This window comes from Mytilus galloprovincialis, chromosome 2 (assembly GCF_965363235.1).
Source record: "Mytilus galloprovincialis chromosome 2, xbMytGall1.hap1.1, whole genome shotgun sequence".
NCBI lineage: Eukaryota > Metazoa > Mollusca > Bivalvia > Mytilida > Mytilidae > Mytilus > Mytilus galloprovincialis.
This window is the reverse complement of record NC_134839.1, coordinates 70,174,619-70,196,116: the sequence shown is the minus strand read 5'-3', so window position 1 is coordinate 70,196,116 and position 21,498 is coordinate 70,174,619. Positions and strand designations below refer to the sequence as shown.

Below are 21,498 nucleotides of genomic sequence, written 5' to 3'. Positions count from 1 at the left end.
CGGAACACTAGTGGTACCCTATGGAAAATGCATTACGAATAATTGCGCTCTTGTAACCGACAGTATGCTTCAGTTCGAAACTGAAACTATATATCAGTGGGAATTTCCAAGTTAGATAACCCGTCATTCTTATTTGATTCATATTGTAAACTAGTTTCTATCGAATATAACTTACAAATATCAAAACTACGAATTTACATCATGATAACGTAAAAGCATCTGTTTAAAACAATGATATCAATGCTATTTATATTAGAGTTTAAATGATATTTAATGTATGTCACAATTCTATATTTAGAATTATTTTACTTCCTGCTATCAGGATTTCATCGCAAAATAAGGTATGAATTGGTTTCATTTCTTTTTTACCTCTGTATTAGCAAATCTTTTTGTGTCAATTGAAATTTTCAATCAGTAGAATTGTGCTTTATGCATGCTCTTTTAATACCACCGTGACCCATATAGTAAAACCCAGTGATACATCTTTTACTTTCAATTTGGGCGTCCCATCACAGGCAGTTGGTTCTCAATCTATCCTTGGGAAGATCCATTATCAACGTATATTTACAAGCTCGTTAATGTATGATGTTCCCATGGATAGAAACAAGTGCCTGTGCGTGTTCTGCTGTATGCATGTATGTTCAGTTTTCGTCCCATAAAAGTGGATGACTTTTTTGTATATTTCTAGTGGCTAATATTTCATATATATGGACGAGAACAAGTTAGCAATAAGTATGTAAAATCAAACTGAATGAAGGTTTTGCCTAGTGGGAGAAGTCGACCGATATATGAAGTTCGAGATTTTCGACAGTCCCTAGAAAATGCGGTTATTTTAAATAGAAGCAGTCCATCTACCATGCCATCTACGGACCCATAAAAGAGTTATATAGTAAGAGTTCTTTAAGGTTCAGAGATCATACCTATTCCGACCGTTTGATGTGGATGCGACTTCAATTTTATACATCCTGCACACAGCCAAACATGTGCCCCTATATATGGGTCATTTTCAAAAAATGTCGAATTTTCAGTACACTCATGTATTTTTTGTTTATTTCTAATGGAAATTTCAGTTGCAATGGTTTAAATGAAAGCTTGTCGGATTTATGATTCAGAACATTAATAATAAACACGATTTCCATCTATTTTGATAAGATTAAAATGTATTTAAGTCCCATTTTGGAGGTATTTGTGTGCGTACAGTGTCAGAAAAACACATTTCAAATGATTTTTTTCCGATTTTCTGATCGCCTTGTTATCTGCAAAAGGGCATTTTAAGAACGTTAATAATTACTCTAACGAAAAGTCGTAGCTTCTTTATCATTATATGTAACATATTATCTACAAACTCAATTCAATCAGCGTACGGGAAGTTCATGTCCATCCTGTTACCGCTACTTAACAGTGTTGATTTCAAAAGTGCAAAGTTACCTTTACATTTAAAACGCAAAAATTTTTGAACGACAGTGTAGAGAAAAGAAATTTCAAGACATTTATTGAAAAAAGAGGGTACTTTTTTCATGTTTATGCTGTTACCAACAATTTTGATTAATTACACCAACAGTATACTTGTAAACAGTGCAACAGTTGGAAAAAGGAGTAGTTATTTCACAACAGCATTCAGGAATGAAGAAATTTGTCTATCCTGTTATGTCTATCCTATTACTATGGTTGCTATGGTTACAGTAACAGGATAGACAATTGTAAACAGAAACGTCGTTAAATTTTTTATCTTAACATATAGATGCAAAACGAATGAAATATTTCGTTGTTTGAACTCATCTGAAGGTTATAACGTCTTAATCTTTCCAATTAAGCATTTGCAGATGCAATACTGATATCGGTAACAGGATAGACAAAAAGGTAACAGGATAGACTTTTATAATTATAGTGATATATCATAAACGTACGTTCCTGTTACCAATGAAATAAAGAGAAAAGTAAACTAACTTATGAGGGATTTACTTGATGTTGGGTTTATTTGAAAGAGAGAAAAAATGCCGAACAATATGAATTGCTATCTTAGACTTGCATTACTGGTGGTAATTTAAAACCAATTTTTAGAGGCATTTTTCAGTACAACCTGGAAAATTGGCAAATAATCTATTATTTTACAGATTGAATATATATATAGAAGTTTATTCTCTTGAAAACCATCTAATTGGCTACGTAAAACAAGCTTAAAATTTTATCTAAACTTTTCTTAATAACCCAAAATTTCTTTTGAAAATGGTAACAGGAGAGACAAAATATTGTACCACCTATCAAAAAATGTTACAATATATTCTAAAATCATGTATGACATTATTAACATTGCATCTTTTAATATGTTGTTCTTTAAGTACTGTTTGTTTTGATTTTCTTATGTAGAGGGTTGTATGAATAAGTAACTTTTAATAATTTTTTTCAATTTCAAAATTCGACATTTTTTGAAAATGACCCATATACTGCCAGTTAGGAGAATGTTTCTGTCTGTCTGTCTGATCAGTTGTCCAAACTTTTTTCTTCATGCTTGGAGATATTGATTTGAAATTTGGTATTTAGTTTTATCATGACAAATTACAGATAAATTACGAATTATTTTCCGGTCTGATGGTTTTGTGCAGAGTTATGGTCCTTGGACTTAGAAAAATTCACTCAAATAATCCTTTTTCCCCACTTTTTTCGTCATGCTTAAATATATTGACTTGATTCTTGTTATATAGTTTACACCATGACAAGTTATAGATCAAGTTAGCATTTTGTTCCAGTACAATGAATTCTTAACCGGCAGGGACTATATTTTACCGTGCAATACTCTCAGAATGCTCGTTCATTAACATGTTAATATTTTGATATTTAAAGAACTAACAGTCTCATTAAATACTTTGACTGTATTCACATATCATACGATTCTCGAATTACATTGCTAAAAAAAATCCTATGGAGAGATGATTATTTCTATTGAAAAAAAGTATCCCTTTTTATTTGCTTTTTATTCGAATAAAAAAGGGATTAGCTACACCAGAGAAATTTCATACTATTTTTTTTTTTTTTAGAATTGCTTTTTCCCTAATTTTTATTGGAACCCTACTTTTCTATTTATATACTTTCACCTCCTTCTTAGACAAATCAAACAACTTATTTTAGGGGGAAAGAATAAGCTTACCAAAAACTAAAGATGAATGGTCATTGCTATTGTTTCATATGGTTATATAGCAATTAATTATGCATTGTCTCATTTAAGGCAATATTGTGGTTTATAACAGCAAATTCTTAAATGTTTATTCCCTGAATGGTAGAACTTTGTTAAAACATCATAATTAAGGTTACATAAGTATATTAGCTTTGATCAATAACAAATGTAACATTAACCGATGTAACTTTTATTTCGTCGTGGAAATCTTTTAAGTAACTGCTAATAATAAACTCATCATAGATACCAGGACTAAATTTTGTATATACGCCAGACGCGCTTTTCGTCTACAAAAGACTCATCAGTGAAGCTCGAATCCAAAACAGTTGAAAAGGTTTAAGATAGATGTTTGCATGCTGACACGAACTTAGAAAAAATGCTAATCAAAATTAAAGAACGACATAAAAGGTGCTAGCTATTCCTTTTATAATAAAATTTCCCAATTTGTCTCATGAGCATTAACCACATGTCTTTTCTTCTCGTGATCTCTTCTTTTTTCCGTTGAAAATAAACAGTCACTGCGCCGAACATTCAGGTTGATACATACCAAGCTGTATGTAAATTTACAGTCTTAGAAATGTCCATAAATTAATGACACTTAATATTTTAAGATAGATTTGATAAAAAATATTTTTTTTAGTAAAATCTTGTTTAATTTTTTACAGGTTAAGGCAAAAATGGGTGACGAAAATGTTTGTTCTGTCTGCTGGGATACTTTTAAATTTCCAAAAATGTTGCCATGTAAACATTCGTTCTGCATTTCCTGTCTTCACGAGTTTCTAGGAGGCCTAAAAGACAAGTCAAACTTAATATGTCCGCTATGCAGGGAGCCTTGTTATGTACCAGACAAAGGATTTACAGATTTCCCAACAAATTACTTTGTTCCAGTCGAGAAAACTCCAAAACTATGCGAGGAATGTCAAGAATTACCCGTTTATAAGAATTGTTATTTATGTAGCACAATTATCTGCAAAAAATGTGACCGTCTTCATTTACATGATAAAAAGTCCGACAATCCAGGTGACGACGACAGTGAGAAAGATAGTCTCGCCACTCTTCCTCCTCATTTACATTGGTCTCTCATGCATCAAAATATGAAGACAGAAATTTCATGTCAACTAATTTCTATGTTTGTCGGAGAGTTTCTTCCCATTGATGATATACGGAAATCCGTTCGTTCTATTGCCGTATCGAGAACTGGAGGTGCTTATGTAAAATTAAACGAAAATGAATTTCTTGTGAAGTACGATAAGCATGGAAAGATAGTCAATAGAATTCTTTTGCATGGAGATGTAGCGACAGTGCTTGAGACGATGGATGGATTACTGTTTATTTCACATTTTTCACTAAAAGCAGTCATTTGCTATGGTGACAATCCACCTGACTCAAAAAAATACTATTTTGTGAAAACACCAACTTTTCATCCAATTGGTATGACTGAACTGCAGAATGGAAATATTGCAGTGAGTGGGCCAACCCATCTTTGTACCGCCAAGTGTAAAAATAATGATTGCGAATTATCCAAAACTAGTCCTGGTGTCCTAAATATCTACAATAGACAAGGCGCGTTAGTGAAAGAAATTAAACAAGATATAATGGAACCTATCTTTAACTTTCCAACAGAAATTGCATCTAATGATAGAACCAAAACAATAGCTGTGTGTGACACTCACCTAAACAAAGTAATTATAATAGATTACGATGGAAAAGTGCGAGGTTTTTTTAAAGGGTGGAAGTTACCTTTTACATTGTTTTCAGAAAATTTCCTTCCTTTGTCCGTGTGTTCAACTGCCGACGGATATTTCCTTGTTGCCGATCCTCACAAAGAATGTTTACACATACTCAATCCGTATGGTAAATTTATAGGTATTGTGCGTGGTGAAGATGGTGACAGTTTAGCGGATAGCAGTGCTGTATGCGTAGATACTGAAAACAATATCTGGGTGGGACATCATAACCAAGGAACTATCACCGTGTTGAAACCAAGTTGTTTTAAGAACAAATTTGACCACATGCGCTTTCCTTTTCTAGGTGGTGAAGATCTTCGATTACCGTTCTTCCCCGGACTTAATCTCGATTCGAACTAAATACCCCGCTTTGTTATTCCTTGTGAGGTTTATGTTATTAAAACGATATACATCCAATAAATACACTGTGTTATATCAGCATCAATCTATATATGCCATTTATTCTGTCATCTGGACTTTCGACTGTATAGTTATTTTTTTGGAGTAGTGTTCATTTGCATTTGTTGTTTTTTATGTTCAGACTAATAGTGAAGTAGTTATGTCAGCTGTTGTGTGTGTTTAGTGTGGTAGTCAGTTAGGCTGTTGTGTGTGTTCATTGCAGTAGTTAGTTCGGCTGTTGTTTATATGCAGTGCAGTTGTTAGGTCGGGTGTTGTAAATGTTCAGTGAATTTGTCAGGTCGGCTGTTGTGTATGTTCAGTGCAATCGTAAGTTCGGCTGCTGTTTATATTCGGTGTAGTAGTTAGGTTAACTGTTGTCTGTATTCAGTTCAGTTGTTAGATCGGCTGTTGTATATGTTCAGTGAAGTAGTCAGGTTGGCTGTTGTTTATATTCAGTGCAGTAGTTATGTTGGCTGTTGTGTATGTTCAGTGCAGTTGTAAGGTCGGCTGTTGTAAATGTTCAATGAATTTGTCAGGTCGGCTGTTGTTTATATTCAGTGCAGCAGTTAGTTCGGCTGTTGTGTTTGTTCAGTGCAGTAGTAAGTTCGGCTGTTGTTTATATTCAGTGTAGTAGTTAGGTTAACTGTTGTCTGTGTTCATTTCAGTTGTTAGATCGGCTGTTGTATATGTTCAGTGAAATAGTCAGGTTGGCTGTTGTTTATATTCAGTGCAGTAGTTAGGTCGGCTGTTGTGTATGTTCAGTGCAGAAGTTAGATTAGCTGTTGTATGTGTTCAGTTCAGTTGTTCGGTCGTTTGTTGTATATGTTCAGTGAAGTAGTCAGGTTGGCTGTTGTTTAGACTAACAGTGCAGTAGTTATGTCAGCTGTTGTGTGTGTTTAGTGTGGTAGTCAGTTAGGCTGTTGTGTGTGTTCATTGCAGTAGTCAGTTCGGCAGTTGTTTATATTCAGTGCAGTAGTTAGGTTGGCTGTTGTGTATGTTCAGTGCACCTGCTAGGTCGGCTGTTGTAAATGTTCAATGAATTTGTCAGGTCGGCTGTTGTTTATATTCAGTGCAGTAGTTAGGTCGGCTGTTGTGTGTGTTCAGTGCAGTAGTTAGATCAGCTGTTGTATGTGTTCAGTTCAGTAGTTAGATCGGCTGTTGTAAATATTCAGTGAATTTGTCAGGTTGGCTGTTGTTTATATTCCGTGCAGTAGTTAGGTCGGCTGTTCCGTGCGATATGTTCAGTGTGGTAGTCAGGTCGGCCGTTATCTGTGTTCAGTGCAGTAGTTAGGTCGGCTGTTCCGTGCGATATGTTCAGTGTGGTAGTCAGGTCGGCCGTTATCTGTGTTCAGTGCAGTAGTTAGGTCGGCTGTTCCGTACGATATGTTCAGTGTGGTAGTCAGGTCGGCCGTTATCTGTGTTCAGTGCAGTAGTTAGGTCGGATGTTTTGTGTACTAGTATACACTGTAGTAGTCATGTCGGTTTTTTTTCGCGCACTGTAGTAGTCGTGTCGGCTTAATTTCGTGTATGTCCAGTGTATTAGTCACCTCGACTTATATATATGTTCAATGTAGTTATCAGGTCGGCTGTTACTAGTATATGGATGTTCAGTGTAGTCAAGTCGTCAATTATGTTTGTTTAGTGTAGTGGTCAGGTTGGCTATTATACGTTATATGTTCAGTGTAGTAGTCAGGTCGACTGTTTTGTATGGACAGTGTAGAAGTCAGGTGGACCGTGTTTTATATGCTGAGTCAAGTAGCCAGGTCGGCTGTTTCGTATGTTTAATGTAGCAGTCAGGTCGGTTGTTTTGTATATTCAGTGTAGAAATCAGGTCGGTTGTTTTGTATGTCCAATGTAGCAGTCAGGTCGGTAGTTTCGTATGTTCAATGTAGCAGTCCGGTCGGTTGTTTTGCATGTACAGTGTAGTAGTCAGGTCGGTTGTTTTGTATGTTCAATATTGTATTTAGGTCGTCACCATTTATGTATGTTCAGTGAAGCAGTCTGGTCTGTTGTTTTGTAAGTTCAGTGCAGTAGTCAGTTCAGTTGGTTTGTATGTTCAGTGTAGTAGTCAGGTCTGTTGTTTTGTATGTTCAGTGCAGAAGTCGGGTCTGTTGTTTTGCATGTTCAGTGAAGCAGTCAGGTCTGTTGTTTTGTAAGTTCAGACAGTGCAGTAGTCAGGTCAGTTGTTTTGTATATTCAGTGCAGTAGTCAGGTCTGTTGTTTTGTATGTTCAGTGCAGTAGTCAGGACTGTTGTTTTGTATGTTCAGTGTAGTAGTCAGGCCGGTTTTTTTGTATGTTCAGTGCAGTAGTCAGGTCGGTTGTTTGTATGTTCAGTGCAGTAGTCAGGCCGATTGCTTTGTATGTTCAGTGCAGTAGTCAGGTCAGTTGTTTTGTATGTTCAGTCCAGAAGTCAGGTCGGTTCTTTTGTATGTTCAGTGCAGTAGTCAGGTCTGTTGTTTTGTATGTTCAGTGTAGTAGTCAGGTCTGTTGTTTTGTATGTTCATTGCATTAGTCAGGTTGGTTGTTTTGTATGTTCAGTGCAGTAGTCAGGTCGGTTGTTTTGTATGTTCAGTGCAGTAGTCAGGTCGGTTGATTTGTATGTTCAGTGCAGTAGTCAAGTCTGTTGATTTGTATGTTCAGTGTAGTAGTCAGGCCTATTGCTTTGTATGTTCAGTGTAGTAGTCAGGTTTGTTGTTTTGTATGTTCAGTGCAGTAGTCAGGCCGGTTGTTTTGTATGTTCAGTGCTCTAGTCAGGTCTGTTGTTTTGTATGTTCAGTGTAGTAGTCAGGTCTGTTGTTTTGTATGTTCAGTGTAGTAGTCAGGTATGTTGTTTTGTATGTTCAGTGTAGTAGTCAGGTCTGTTGTTTTGTATGTTCAGTATAGTAGTCAGGTCTGTTGTTTTGTATGTTCAGTGTAGTAGTCAAGTCTGTTGTTTTGTATGTTCAGTGTAGTAGTCAGGTCTGTTGTTTTGTATGTTCAGTGCAGTAGTCAGGTCTGTTGTTTTGTATGTTCAGTGCAGTAGTCAGGTCTGTTGTTTTGTATGTTCAGTGCAGTAGTCAGGTCTGTTGTTTTGTATGTTCAGTGCAGTAGTCAGGTCTGTTGTTTTGTATGTTCAGTGCAGTAGTCAGGTCTGTTGTTTTGTATGTTCAGTGCAGTAATCAGGTGGGTTGTTTTGTATGTTCAGTGTAGTAGTCAGGTCAGTTGTTTTGTATGTTCAGTGCAGTAGTCAGGTCGGTTGTTTTGTATATTCAGTGCAGTAGTTAGGTCTGTTGTTTTGTATGTTCAGTGCAGTAGTCAGGTCTGTTGTTTTGTATGTTTAGTATAGTAGTCAGGTCTGTTGTTTTGTATGTTCAGTATAGTAGTCAGGTCTGTTGTTTTGTATGTTCAGTGCAGTAGTCAGGTCGGTTGTTATGTATGTTCAGTGTAGTAGTCAGGTCAGTTGTTTTGTATGTTCAGTGCAGTAGTCAGGTCGGTTGTTTTGTATGTTTAGTGCATTAGTCAAGTCTGTTGATTTGTATGTTCAGTGCAGTAGTCAGGTCTGTTGTTTTGTATGTTCAGTATAGTAGTCAGGTCTGTTGTTTTGTATGTTCAGTATAGTAGTCAGGTCTGTTATTTTGTATGTTCAGTGCAGTAGTCAGGTCTGTTGTTTTGTATGTTCAGTGCAGTAGTCAGGCCGATTGTTTTGTATGTTCAGTGCAGTAGTCAGGTCGGTTGTTTTGTATGTTCAGTGCACTAGTCAGGTCTGTTGTTTTGTATATTCAGTGCAGTAGTCAGGTCTGTTGTTTTGTATGTTCAGTGCAGTAGTCAGGCCGGTTGTTTTGTATGTTCAGTGCTCTAGTCAGGTCTGTTGTTTTGTATGTTCAGTGCTCTAGTCAGGTCGGTTGTTTTGTATGTTCAGTGCAGTAGTCAAGTCGGTTGTTTTGTATGTTCAATGTAGTAGTCAGGTCGGTTGTTTTGTGTTTAATGCAGTAGTCAGGTCGGTTGTTTCGTATGCTTTGTGTAGTAGTCATGTTGGCTGTTTTGCATGTTGAATGTAGTAGTCAGATTGACTCTTTAGTATGCCCAATGTAGAAGTCATACATTTCAACTGTTTTGATATGCAGGAATAGTGCTCTGTTGTAATATTATATTGTCTAAAATATCGTTATGGAAGTAATATTTTGTGTATTTTTGTAGTACTGTCTCATGGTTTGTTATAATCATACAGGTGTGATATTCTGTTCTCGGTTTTAGAAATATTGGTGTAATTTTTTTGTTGTTGTCAGTCGTCTGAAGTACTGTTGTTGTAATCAGATCAGATGAGCATTGGAAGCAGATCTACATGTACATGTATTTATCTCTGTCGTAGTTCATACTGGTTTACTATTCCAGAATGATGTAGTCACCATAATGGCATGCTGTTTTAACCTGGCATAAAATAACGATGGAATACTTGTAGTCAAACATGCACTTTTGAATTAAGTCTGATGTATTGTTTTTTTTAAGTCTGTTGTAACATAACATTTTTTTTTATTAATTATGATATAATCAGGTTGATAGCCGACTTATTTGTTTTGATTTGTTGTTTAAGCATAGATCAGGCAGGTGGTTGGTTTTCACTTTCGAATTGTTTCCCATTAATCATGTCTGTGCCTTTCATAGCTTACTATATAATTTATATGGTATGAGTTTTTCTCGTAGCTGGAGAAGGTATTACTATGTTCTTAGGGTGCCCTAAATTTAAGTTGCTTACATTCACGTCCTTTGGTCTGTTGTAGATAGTTGTCTCAGTGTCTCCGTGGCAACCATGCCACATCTTCTTATGTTTAAATTATCGACTAGGTCACCGGAGAATAGCCCATACACATCACGCAGTCTAAGTTTAGTTCTAATTAATCCAGTTGGTACAGACGGGAAGAATATTATGACGGACGCTTAACTACAGACGAGAAACAAGTGGTGGACAAACTCACATTGGCCCTTCGGACCTTTCGACAAAATGTGGACCATGCCTAAATTGTATTTCTTATATTTCGGTGAAATGTGTGATTAAAATTTATAAGCGTTATGTTGCACAATGATTGCATTGTTTTATTTATGTTTTATCAGTCTATATATATCACTGTATTGATTTATCACTGTATTGATTAACAAATAAAATACACATTTGGTTTAGGATATTTCTTTTACATTATTTATATCTATTATGAGCAATATGCTTTGTTCCTATGTTGTTAATTTGATGTTTTGAGATGTATTGATTAGCTTAATTGGTTATACTTAAAATACAAAATATAAACATTATAATATTTTTCTCAAGCTTCAAACGATATACGACAGGTACAAATTGCTAAATTATTTAAAAGAATGGTTATTTATATAGTAATGCGTGTAAATCGGCTTTAGAAGTGTTAAATTGCTCTGTGTAAAACTGTAATCAGTATTGAATTTCTCTTTAGAGGTCTGTCCTTCAGCAAGAAATGACTAAACGAAACCATTTTGGCGGCGTTTCACAGCATATGTAAAGAATTTGTAAATGGTTTCACTTCCTAATCTAGAGTTGATAAGTCGGGAGATTATTGAAAAAATGGTGATTGCAAATTCTAGACACAGGTAAGCACATTGTAGATATATATAGGTAAATTTAGATAAATAAAAAAGCTCTTTGTGTAGGACGACAATTTACCATTCTAGACACACATACTTGAAGGTGAAATATCATTAAATAACATTTTATTTCAATGAATTACTTATCTGGAATCAAAATAAACTGGTATCTTTTAAATAAATTAAAGGAACCATAATAGTTATAAGTTTATCTTTCCACCTTTCACCTTATGTTTAGAACAAAGGTCATGCAATACTATTTTAAAGACTTAACTAAATGTTTATTCTGCACTGATCATGCCTTAAGTTAGAAAGCTATTCGGTGTAGGCGCTATTGAGATGTGTCAGTCGATAATGAATAAAAACCGCAAACTCCTTCATTTCCCACCGTTTTCTGACATCTACCCCGAGTACATGTCGAGATATGTGTACATAAAACTGAGTAATTTAGATCGGGACAGACGCGGGAATTGAAAAGGTAAGTGTCAATGCAATATTTCAGGTCTGTTGAAATAAAAAAGAATATAGGGAAACACAATTGTTTTAATAAAAAAATACCTTAGTGGCACTTGTATATCTTTTTGGTGAAACAATATTACTTACTTTTAATATGACACATTTGCAACAATGGATGCAGTAATGTATATCAGCAAAATTGTCTGCTCTGTTAGCCTGAATATTTGTCATTTCTCATATACCATTGTTCCTGTAATTTTTACTTTCCTTCCTTTAGTTTGGCAGCATATATATCGCTTGCATTGATATTAAGAGTATTGCGTTTTGCATTGGTATTTAGAGTATTGTCTTTTATACCTATACAATCTAACTTTGTTGTTGCAAATAGTTAAGATTGACAACCATACGTTAACTGTTTTCTTTCAAAATATTATATACTATCGGATTTTAGTTCAATACGAAAATGGGGAGATTCGGAGTCCGTCTTGTATTGTTCGCAAAAAACTTAAACATCAACGTAAGCTACAAATTTATAAACTTTAAATTGCAATATGATTCTTATACACGGTATTCTGATAGTTACTAGTTGCTGAAGTTCGGATATTGCATGGTTGTTTATTTGAATAGTTTGTATCTTGCCGGATAGTTTGTATATGTAGCTTAAAAACTTGGAACGTGCATGTAGCTTGAATATTTGATAGCTTGAATAGTTTGTAGCTTGAATGATAGTTGGAAAGTTGTAAAGTTGGTAGATGCATGTAACTTGATCATTATAGGTACATATAGGTTGAATAGTTGATAGCTTGAATATTTTGTAGCTTGACTGATAGTTGGAAGCTTGGAAATTTGGTAGATGCATGTAGCTTGAATAGTGTGTAGTATGACTGATAGTTGTAAGCTTGGAAAGTTGGTAGGTGCATGTAGCTTGAGTAGTTAAAAGCTTAGATAATGGGTACATGTAGCTTGAATAGTTGGTAGCTCGGATAGTTTGTACATATACCTTGAATAGTTGGTCCATGTAGCTAGACTAGTTGGTAGCTTGAATAGTTGGTATATTCAATTGGATAGTTGGTACATATAGTTCAATAATTGATAGTGAGAATAGTTGGTAACTTGAATAGTTCGTAGCATGAACAGTTTCTAGCTATTGATCGCTAGTTGAAGTATATTATGTTATATACTATTGACCAAACAAACAAATTCCAACTGTAGACTGCTTTGCTCACCATTGATCCATTAATTGAGTCACGGTTTTTGATCATAGTGCTGTATCTCATTTTATGGCTACAACTAATATAGTATGTAGGGAGGGCGCATATGTAACTAACCGTACAGACCATTTTGACGGACAATTTCTTTCGTGTTGGAAATGATAAGATGATGAATATTTTAAAAATGCCTATGCGATAGTAAATACAAAAGACGTTTAATATGCATTCAGGAAACCAGTGTTCCTAGTATTGTTCAATTATTTAATAAAGTCCTGTTGGATGAAGAGACATTTTCCGGATTGCGACACAACTAGTCATTGCGTAAGAAATTTTGACTCTTGGAATTTGAACCTACGGTCGGGAAACGACGATAAAAACGAATTACAAATATACTAGACATGTTTTTATTTTACAGTAATATTTTTTATTTTTTAATTTAAAGACGTATTATTCACACAAAAGTTCAAAGTTGTTCTTCCAACAAAATTACATACGCCCACCCAAAAATCTTTCTTATATATATTTCTCATATGTAATCAAATATGAAGATGTTTTCAATTTTCTTCTTCGTTGAAGTTGTATAAAATGAACTGAATATTGAATCATAGATTTATAAAGACATGTCTATGGCTTTGTAAAAGTATGATTGAATTGATTGAAAACAGATTTAACTCCCAAAATATGTCAGGTTTTATTGATGGATACAATACATCATGTCAACTTGACTTGGAAAAGGTCACATAAAGTCCTAGTATCATCATTATGAAAAATATGTTTTCTAATAACCAAATAACACAACGGCTATATATTTATAAGAATCGGTGATTTTGATAAAAATAACATTTTCTTTTTTTTTTTTTAATCAACAAATGGTAAATTTTTCTGTCGACTACTTTTGAAGACAATAAGTTAATACTGTACCAACCCTTGATTCTCATCTAATAAACTAGAGGCTCTTAAGAGCCTGTGTCGCTCACCTTGGTCTATGTGCATATTAAACAAAGGAAACAGATGGGTTCATGAAAAAATTATGTTTTGGTGATGATGATGTGTTTGTAGATCATACTTTACTGATCATTCTTGCTACTTACAATTTTCTCTATCTGTAATGAACTTGGCCCTTTAGTTACAGAGGAAAACATTTTGTAAAAACTTACCCAAATTTACTATAAAGGGCAATAACTCCTTAAGGGGTCAACCATTTTGATCATGTTGACTTATTTGTAGATCTTAATTTGCTGAACATTATTGCTATTTAGTTTATCTCTATCTATAATAGTATTCAAGGTAATAACCAAAAACGGCTAAATTTCTCTAAAAATTACCAATTGGGGGCAGCAACCCAACAACCAGTTGTCCAATTCATCTTAAAATTTGAGGGCAGATAGATATTTACTAGATAAACAAGTTAACCACTTGTAAGATTTGCTTTAAATGCTTTGGTTTCAGAGTTATATGCCAAAATCTACATTTTAGTACCCCTATGTTCTATTTTTAGCCATAGCCGCCATCTTGGTTGGTTGGCCGGGTCACCGCACACATTTTTAAAACTAGATACCCTAATAATGATTGTGGCTAAGTTTGGTTAAATTTGGTCTAGTAGTTTCAGAGGAGAAGATTTTTGTAAAAGATTACAAAAATTTACGAAAAATTGGTAAAAAATGACTATTAAGGACAATAACTCCTTCAGGGGTCAACTGACCATTTTGATCATGTTGACTTATTTGTAGATCTATCTTTGCTGAACATTATTGCTGTTTACAGTTTATCTCTATCTATAATAATTTTCAAGATAATAACCCAAAACGGACAAAATTTCCTTAAAACTACCAATTCAGGGGCAGCAACCCAACAACCCATTGTCCGATTCATCGGAAAATTTCAGGACAGATAGATCTTGACTTAATGAACAATTTAAAAACCCCTGTCAGACTTGCTCTAAATGCTTTTTCTGAGTTATTAGCCAAAATATACATTTTACCCCTATGTTTTATGTTTAGCCATGGCGGCCATCTTAGTTGTTTTGTCGGGTCACCGGACACAATTTTTAAACTAGATACCCCAATGATAATTGTGGCCAAGTTTGGTTAAATTTGGCCCAGTAGTTTCAGAGGAGAAGATTTTTGTAAAAGTGAACGACGACGGACGACGGACGCCAAGTGATGAGAATAGCTCACTTGGCCCTTTGGGCCAGGTGAGCTAAAAAGTTTGGATCCTGTTTTTATGATTTTCCCTAGATTTTCGTTCTCAGGGATCTGTGTTATTATTAGTTGAGATTGATTAATTACCACTTTGATATCATTTCGTATATTTTTGTTTCTTATCATTTATCGTAATTTTTAGTCTTAGTCAATTTTTGTCCAAAGGTGATATAATATCGATATCATGTGTCAGAATTATGGCCAAGATTAATTGGCCAGATCGTCTCCGTAATCGGCTTATCTCCATTCCTTTGTGCTAGTGATACAATTCTTCATAACTCAGTCACAACTGGAAACAAAGAATTCTGGGTGCCTGTTATTTTGAAAAGTAAGTGTTTAGACTTTTTTTTTATCGAATCTACATGCATACTTTGTTGTTTTTTGGACATAAGAATACCGCTTTAATTGGTATGCAGATTGTATTTAAATCTTAATTGTTTTGGTTTCAGTTGGACATTTAAGTTATTAATATACCCAAATTCCTTACTTAACTTTTTGAAAGCTAAAGATATGTCACTTAAAACAGGGATAGGTTACGTTTCTTTTGTAAGAGGAGAGTAATTCCCGAAAATATAAGATATATAGACAATCGGAGCGAGGTGAAACATATTTTTGTTTCCCTATAAAAATGGAGGCGTATTGGTATTTAGAGAATAAAGCATTGTTATATTGTATTCTGACTGTCTGTGCCCATCCATGATTCCGCCACTAGTTACAGAGAAGATCTCGTCAATAGTATACCTGCTAGTTATAGTAATGAGTATTACCTCCAAAAATTATTTAAACGACAGATTCTTAAATATTTTATCTGAAAGGGCCACAAACGACACCAACGTACATTTATTTTTCAAAAGGATGTATAGAAAATGTTTAAAAGGCAGGTGTCATAAAAACAATATAAAGTCAATGTTTAAACTTAAAACTCCCAAAACAGCCAAACGATTTAATTTGTAAATGTAAATAATGCATCTACGAGCATCTGCTCTCAGAAATGAACCTTCTCATATGCTTAAGTTAAGGTTAGTTAAGCTTGGCCTATTTGGACCTATTTCAGTCGACCGACTTTTAAAATCTACTCTGAACAGTTTCTTATTTTAAATTGGTCGCTTTCATGTTTAAATTTGTATTTTACCTTCCTTTTTAATGATAATTCATGCATATAAACTTTTCTAAAGGAAAAATTGTAAAAACAGGTTTTTTTTCTACTGGTCTGATTTCAATTGAATATATGTACTAATAATATCGGATATCATTTCCGTTCTCTTTAAAAGAATTATAGTGACTCTAGTGAATCACATGGGTATTTTGAATTGAATGATTTCACTTTGATCAATTTTAAATGATATAATTTATTTCCAAATTTCATTTAAATGATCTAGTTGATATAATTGATAAATAAATAAGATCCAGAGAATGTTGTGTCATAACGTATGATTAATTACTTCCCATCCATTTAACATGGTATAGTATTTACGTCAATCCTAACCAGTTTAAAAATGACTGGTTCAAATAAGAAAAGAAAACCGTTACCAATTTGCAAATATTTAAAAAGGTGCGACAAGAGCTAAGATTTTAAAGCAAATTTACAATACTGGATGTGTCTATAATTTCTTACCATATTGTTTATCTTGGTGAATCAACGCGAACATGCACACGTACGTATGAACAGTTAAACTTGAAAATTGACATTTTTATACTGGATTAATAAGATAAAAATGATGACACCAGTAATTAGAATCAAATCACAATAAAGATGTGATAAAATTAACGCAATTATTTTCCTGACAGCGCTAAGTAGTTATCTTGTCTTGAAAGCGCATACTAATTAGTTATCGGATCCTGACAGCGCTTACTAATTAGCAATACTATCAGTGACATCTATGCAACGTGATCTTTATATACTCATGCTACTGTTTTGTTGCAGGTAACGAAAAATGGAATTGGTCAATCCAAACGCTTCCAAGGAGTGTATAATTCAATCTTTACAATGGTGTGTGAATATGGGACACAACGACATACTAAAAGCTTTACTAATGACCCATTTCTCAAGCTCCAAGCTCTCAGATATGTCAGAGATATGCTCTGATTTACTCATCAGAGCAGTGTCAAATGGGTCATGTGACCTTCTGAAGCTTTTATTACCATATGTAGATGATCATTTTCTATCAAACCAGGATAACAAAATGGGAAAGAATTACCTTTCAAAAATGCTTTGCCATGCTGTAGCTAAAGGAAATAAGCCGACGGTAGAACTTTTACTAAACAGAGGAGCCAATGTGAACGTGTTCTACGAAGGAAAACCACTACTGCATGTCGCAATGCATGCTGGTCGAACAGAAGTTGCAAAAGTACTCATTAAAAATGGAGCAAACATCGATGCAGCTTTGATGCCCGCTATCTTCTCATCAATGGATAACAAGGTATTTATCCTTTTATGTTGTTTTTTGACAATTATTTGTTTAGCTAATTTATGAAATTTATTTCTATCGATAATCATTGGAAAAAGGATGACAATTTTCTGTAGAAAATTACTACTTAATTCACTGAGCTGATTTTGAGTAATATTTTAGCTGTCAGATTGGAGCTTTATGGTTTGGATAGATTTTTTTTTACTGAAAATGATGTGCAAAGTCTGATAGAATGCAAGTTATTTGTATGAATTTTCTATTTCTATGATGAAAAGTTAGTTTTGTTTTATATTTTGATCATTTTAAAAATAATGAGAAAAATAGTCATAGTAAAGGAGATTGAATAAACGGTTTTATCGCATTACATTATTGGCAAAGTCATCTTCATGTTAAGTTTGATAAAATTCCTGCTAATGGTATTCGATTTAAAAAAAAAAAACTTTTCTCCTCTCAGGCCTAAACCAGAGTTCTTATTTTGAAATTGTGGAATTCTGCAAACTTCATGATTTTCAGTTAAAATTGTGTTTATTAATTGAGAAATAATGAATTGAAAATGACAGTCTTGACATTTGTTATAACAAGTAAGTCATCAAAGTCAATTGTAGTTTTCAACACAATTTTTATCGAAATTTCCATTTGTGATTGATTGCTGTTACTTTATATGATATAAAAGAAGACATGATATATATATATATGTCGTGTACAAGTTGCGATTTTGTACAGGTTATAACATGTACAAAAATATTGTACATGTTATAACTTGTATAATGCAAAAATACAAGTTATAACATGTACAAAAGTACCTCGTACATGTTATAACCTGTACAAAATATTGCTTAAAAATGATTTTAACTTGTACAAAATCGAAATATAAGGATATGTTTCTATTATTGCAACAGATGTTATTAACCTCAATACTATTTTCATAACTTTTTTATTATTACTTCATGTTAGTGTGTTTTGTTCTTTTTTGATACAGTAATGTCCAGGGGTCGGTATTACGAAGCCTTCCTAAGACCTATCATACGATATATCTTAGGACATGTCTTATGATCCTCTTATGACTATCTATGGACATATCTTTATTTGATGAATTATAATTGTGAGTGTCCACTTTGGAGGCAATAGTAAAATACTATCATTCTAGTTGACACTAAAAGACATTAGAGGATACCCAGGATAGATGTGTCTACAAATAAAGTTGGGAATTGAAATAAGGTATGCGTCTAAAAGACCCCCCCCCCCGCCCCCCCCCACATGGAGCAGACAACATCCAAAGGCCACAAATACATGCGTTCAAAGTAGAGGATATATATTTAAAACATCAAAATGACATTCTCCTCATGCAATGATCTTATAGTTTATAAAAAAGAAATTGAGTTATAAATTTACATAAGTCATGCTGAAGGCCAAAAATGTTGAAGAGTAGATCCAAAGATATTGATAATGAAGCGTGGTCCAATAAAAACTATTTCAGCTCTCTCTTGTTTTTACAGAGTAAGCATATGGGACATTATTTTAGTCTATGCATGCTATAAAACGAGAGGGAGGAGTATTACATAAAATTATTAGGCATTATTCTTAATTTTTTTGGAAGAATTTAGTCACTAGTATCTAACGTAATTGTCATTGAGGAAATGCAAGCTTTTAGTAAATAGTGTCACAACCCTTTCGTGGGAAAAACTTGGTTGATTATATAGGGAATCATTGAAGCATGACTGGAGCGGCCCCCCTTTGGTCAGTCAGCGCCCCCCCCCCCCCTTAGGAAAAGTTCTGGATCCGCCACTGCATAAGCATGAAACATATATTTCTGAAAATTTGTGATCATTGTCCTCTACAGAAAGAGACACGTTATGACTTATTTATTGTTGTTCTTTATGCATTGGTGAATTTAAATCTAAATTTATCTTAAATTTTGTACAAGTTAAAATCATTTTTAAGCAATATTTTGTACAGGTTATAACATGTATGAGGTACTTTTGTACATGTTATAACTTGTATTTTTGCATTATACAAGTTATAACATGTACAACATTTTTGTACATGTTATAACCTGTACAAAATCGCAACTTGTACACGACATATACACCAATGAAAGGGAATGCAACCTGACATCACACTAAAACAAAAAAAAAAACTTTGGATCAGTTTGCTTTCAGTAGAATCTTCAAATTTGTTTTATAAATTTTGAAAATTATAAATACACTTACTCTTTCAACGAGTTATTTGTTTTTCTTTTATTAAAATAAAGTATATGTATTCCATTAAAACATTTGTGTTGGCAAACAATGGAAAATTAGGAGCATTTGTTGGCTTCCCACTTTTTTTCATCATAATTGTAATATCTGTTGTATTCTTTTTTATTTTCCATGTTGAATGACTTGAACTGAACTTATAATCTTCTTTTACAGGAAGACGTCGTGGGATTGTTGCTTGTACATGGAGCAGACCCAAAACTCTACGGAAACAATGGTAGACAGCCGATACATGTAGCTGCCGCTCATTCTGCTGCCATCATAGAGAAGCTAGTTGAGGTCGGCTGTGACGTAAATACTCAGGATCCAATCCACGGGGATACACCTCTTCATGTTGCATGTTCGATGTGTTGTACAGAAACAGTAGAGGCTTTAATCAGATGTGGTGCTAAATTCAACATTTTAAATCACCAAGGAGAAACACCTTTACATAAATTGCTCAAATTTGCAACTGACAATCACGATTTTCACTCGCAAAGTAGACAAAAACTTGCCAAATATCTAGTCAAGCTTGGATTTAAGGTTACGGCGCAAAGCAAAGTGCGTACGTCAAAAAATAAACGAGGAAGGGATAAAGTGTACGATGTTTACACAAACTTGATGAGCTCATCAAAAAGTGTTTTTACATTACAGCATCTATGCAGGTTAAAGACTCGTGACAGTATACACACTCAGACACCAAACGCTAGCATAGATTCTTTAGACATTCCCGTCAGTCTGAAAACTTATCTGAAGTTTTGTAATGAGTTCCAGTGATTTCAAATGATCTGTTATCTTTTTAATCAATACATGAATGTTAATTTATTTTTTAGTTGGGAGATTTGTAATAACATATTTTTTATGATATTTTGATATATTTGATGTATGCTTGATATACTGCAAGTCTCTTTTATTCCACAGTGGTTTTCCACTGAAGAGTAAATATTATGAAATTGTTTTGTATGAATTTCAGCGAAGAAGAATTTTTATATTGATCTATTCAGCCAATGTCTTTCAATTAAATGTACTAATTTTAAATTAATTTTTCTTAGTTTTTCTGTTAATAACGGAATCTCGTCGTATTCTTCATGTGCCCGTCATAAGCCATGTAGAAACATGTAGACCATGCAGTGGTTGGTGCCGGTTGCTTTCAATCATCAGTTTTAAAATTTGATGCTTTCAGCTTCAGATGTTTTTCTCTTGAATAGTTTCAAATTTTGTTGTCTGAGGGCCTCTTATTTCTTGAAATACGTTAGGCATTTTGAACATTGTGTCGGATGGCCATACAATACGATGACCTCTATATGTTAATATCTTTGTTGCATGTGCTGTGGCGGATACTTGTCTAAGTGACAATCACACATTGACAAATACCATATTTTAATACCGATGCATTGTGAACGGGGGTTAACGTATCTTTCTGATATATCTATTAAATGATAAAATAAGTAATTGATCCATCTATATTTGTTTACTTATATTAGGAAGTTTAAATATTAAAACTATTTACATCTCCAAACAAGTCTTAAATGCCTAATACTGATTGGATAGCGACTTGAAAGGCTTCAAATCTCGTTCATTCGAACAAAATCCGGACATCTTTCATTTTTTTTTTATATAAATAAGGCCGTTAGTTTTCTCGTTTGAATTGTTTTACATTGTCTTATCGGGGCCTTTTATAGCCGACTATGCGGTATGGGCTTTGCTCATTGTTGAAGGCCGTACGGTGACCTATAGTTGTTAATGTCTGTTTCATTTTGGTCTCTTGTTGACTGGTGTCTCATTGGTAATCATACCACATCTTCTTTTTGTATACTTACCATATTCGGTAATAAACTTACCAGAAAAACAAAGCTGTACAGAGAATTTCAGTTCGAACGAACTTTAGAAAATCTACGGTAACCTGCATGAACCTTAAATATTCGAAGGTATAGGAATTCTTGTTGTTTGCAATACCGGTTTCTGAAACAAACATTTTTTATATACGCATGCAGAGTAATATTAATTCAGTCGACTATATCGCACACAGCGTTTCAACACATACCATTGTCACTCAATTAAAAAAAAATACAGATTTAATAAAACATTCCCCGTTTTTGTTCT

At 34.0% G+C, this 21,498-nt stretch overlaps 2 protein-coding genes across 5 annotated transcripts in view; both read left to right on the top strand.

The window, feature by feature from the left end:
• The window catches only part of LOC143064270 (uncharacterized), a 50,480-nt gene extending 30,047 nt beyond the window's left edge, over window positions 1-20,433 (top strand). Inside the window, exons 2-4 of one of the 4 annotated variants that reach the window (XM_076236996.1) lie at window positions 10,738-10,891; window positions 16,678-17,173; window positions 19,573-20,433. In XM_076236996.1, the coding sequence (XP_076093111.1) occupies window positions 16,688-17,173; window positions 19,573-20,172 (1,086 nt within the window). In that variant the 5' untranslated portion in view covers window positions 10,738-10,891; window positions 16,678-16,687 and the 3' untranslated portion in view covers window positions 20,173-20,433. Of the gene's footprint in view, window positions 1-10,704; window positions 10,892-11,284; window positions 11,364-16,275; window positions 16,409-16,677; window positions 17,174-19,572 lie in introns of those variants that run through there. The other 3 variants (XM_076236997.1, XM_076236999.1, XM_076236998.1) reach the window with 3 other exon arrangements.
• Window positions 232-5,332, top strand: LOC143064269 (uncharacterized). The gene is made up of 2 exons (XM_076236995.1): window positions 232-341; window positions 3,838-5,332. Exons 1-2 carry the CDS (start codon window positions 264-266, stop codon window positions 5,257-5,259), a joined length of 1,500 nt encoding a protein of 499 aa, XP_076093110.1. The 5' UTR covers window positions 232-263; the 3' UTR covers window positions 5,260-5,332.
• Window positions 20,434-21,498: the final 1,065 nt, after the last annotated feature.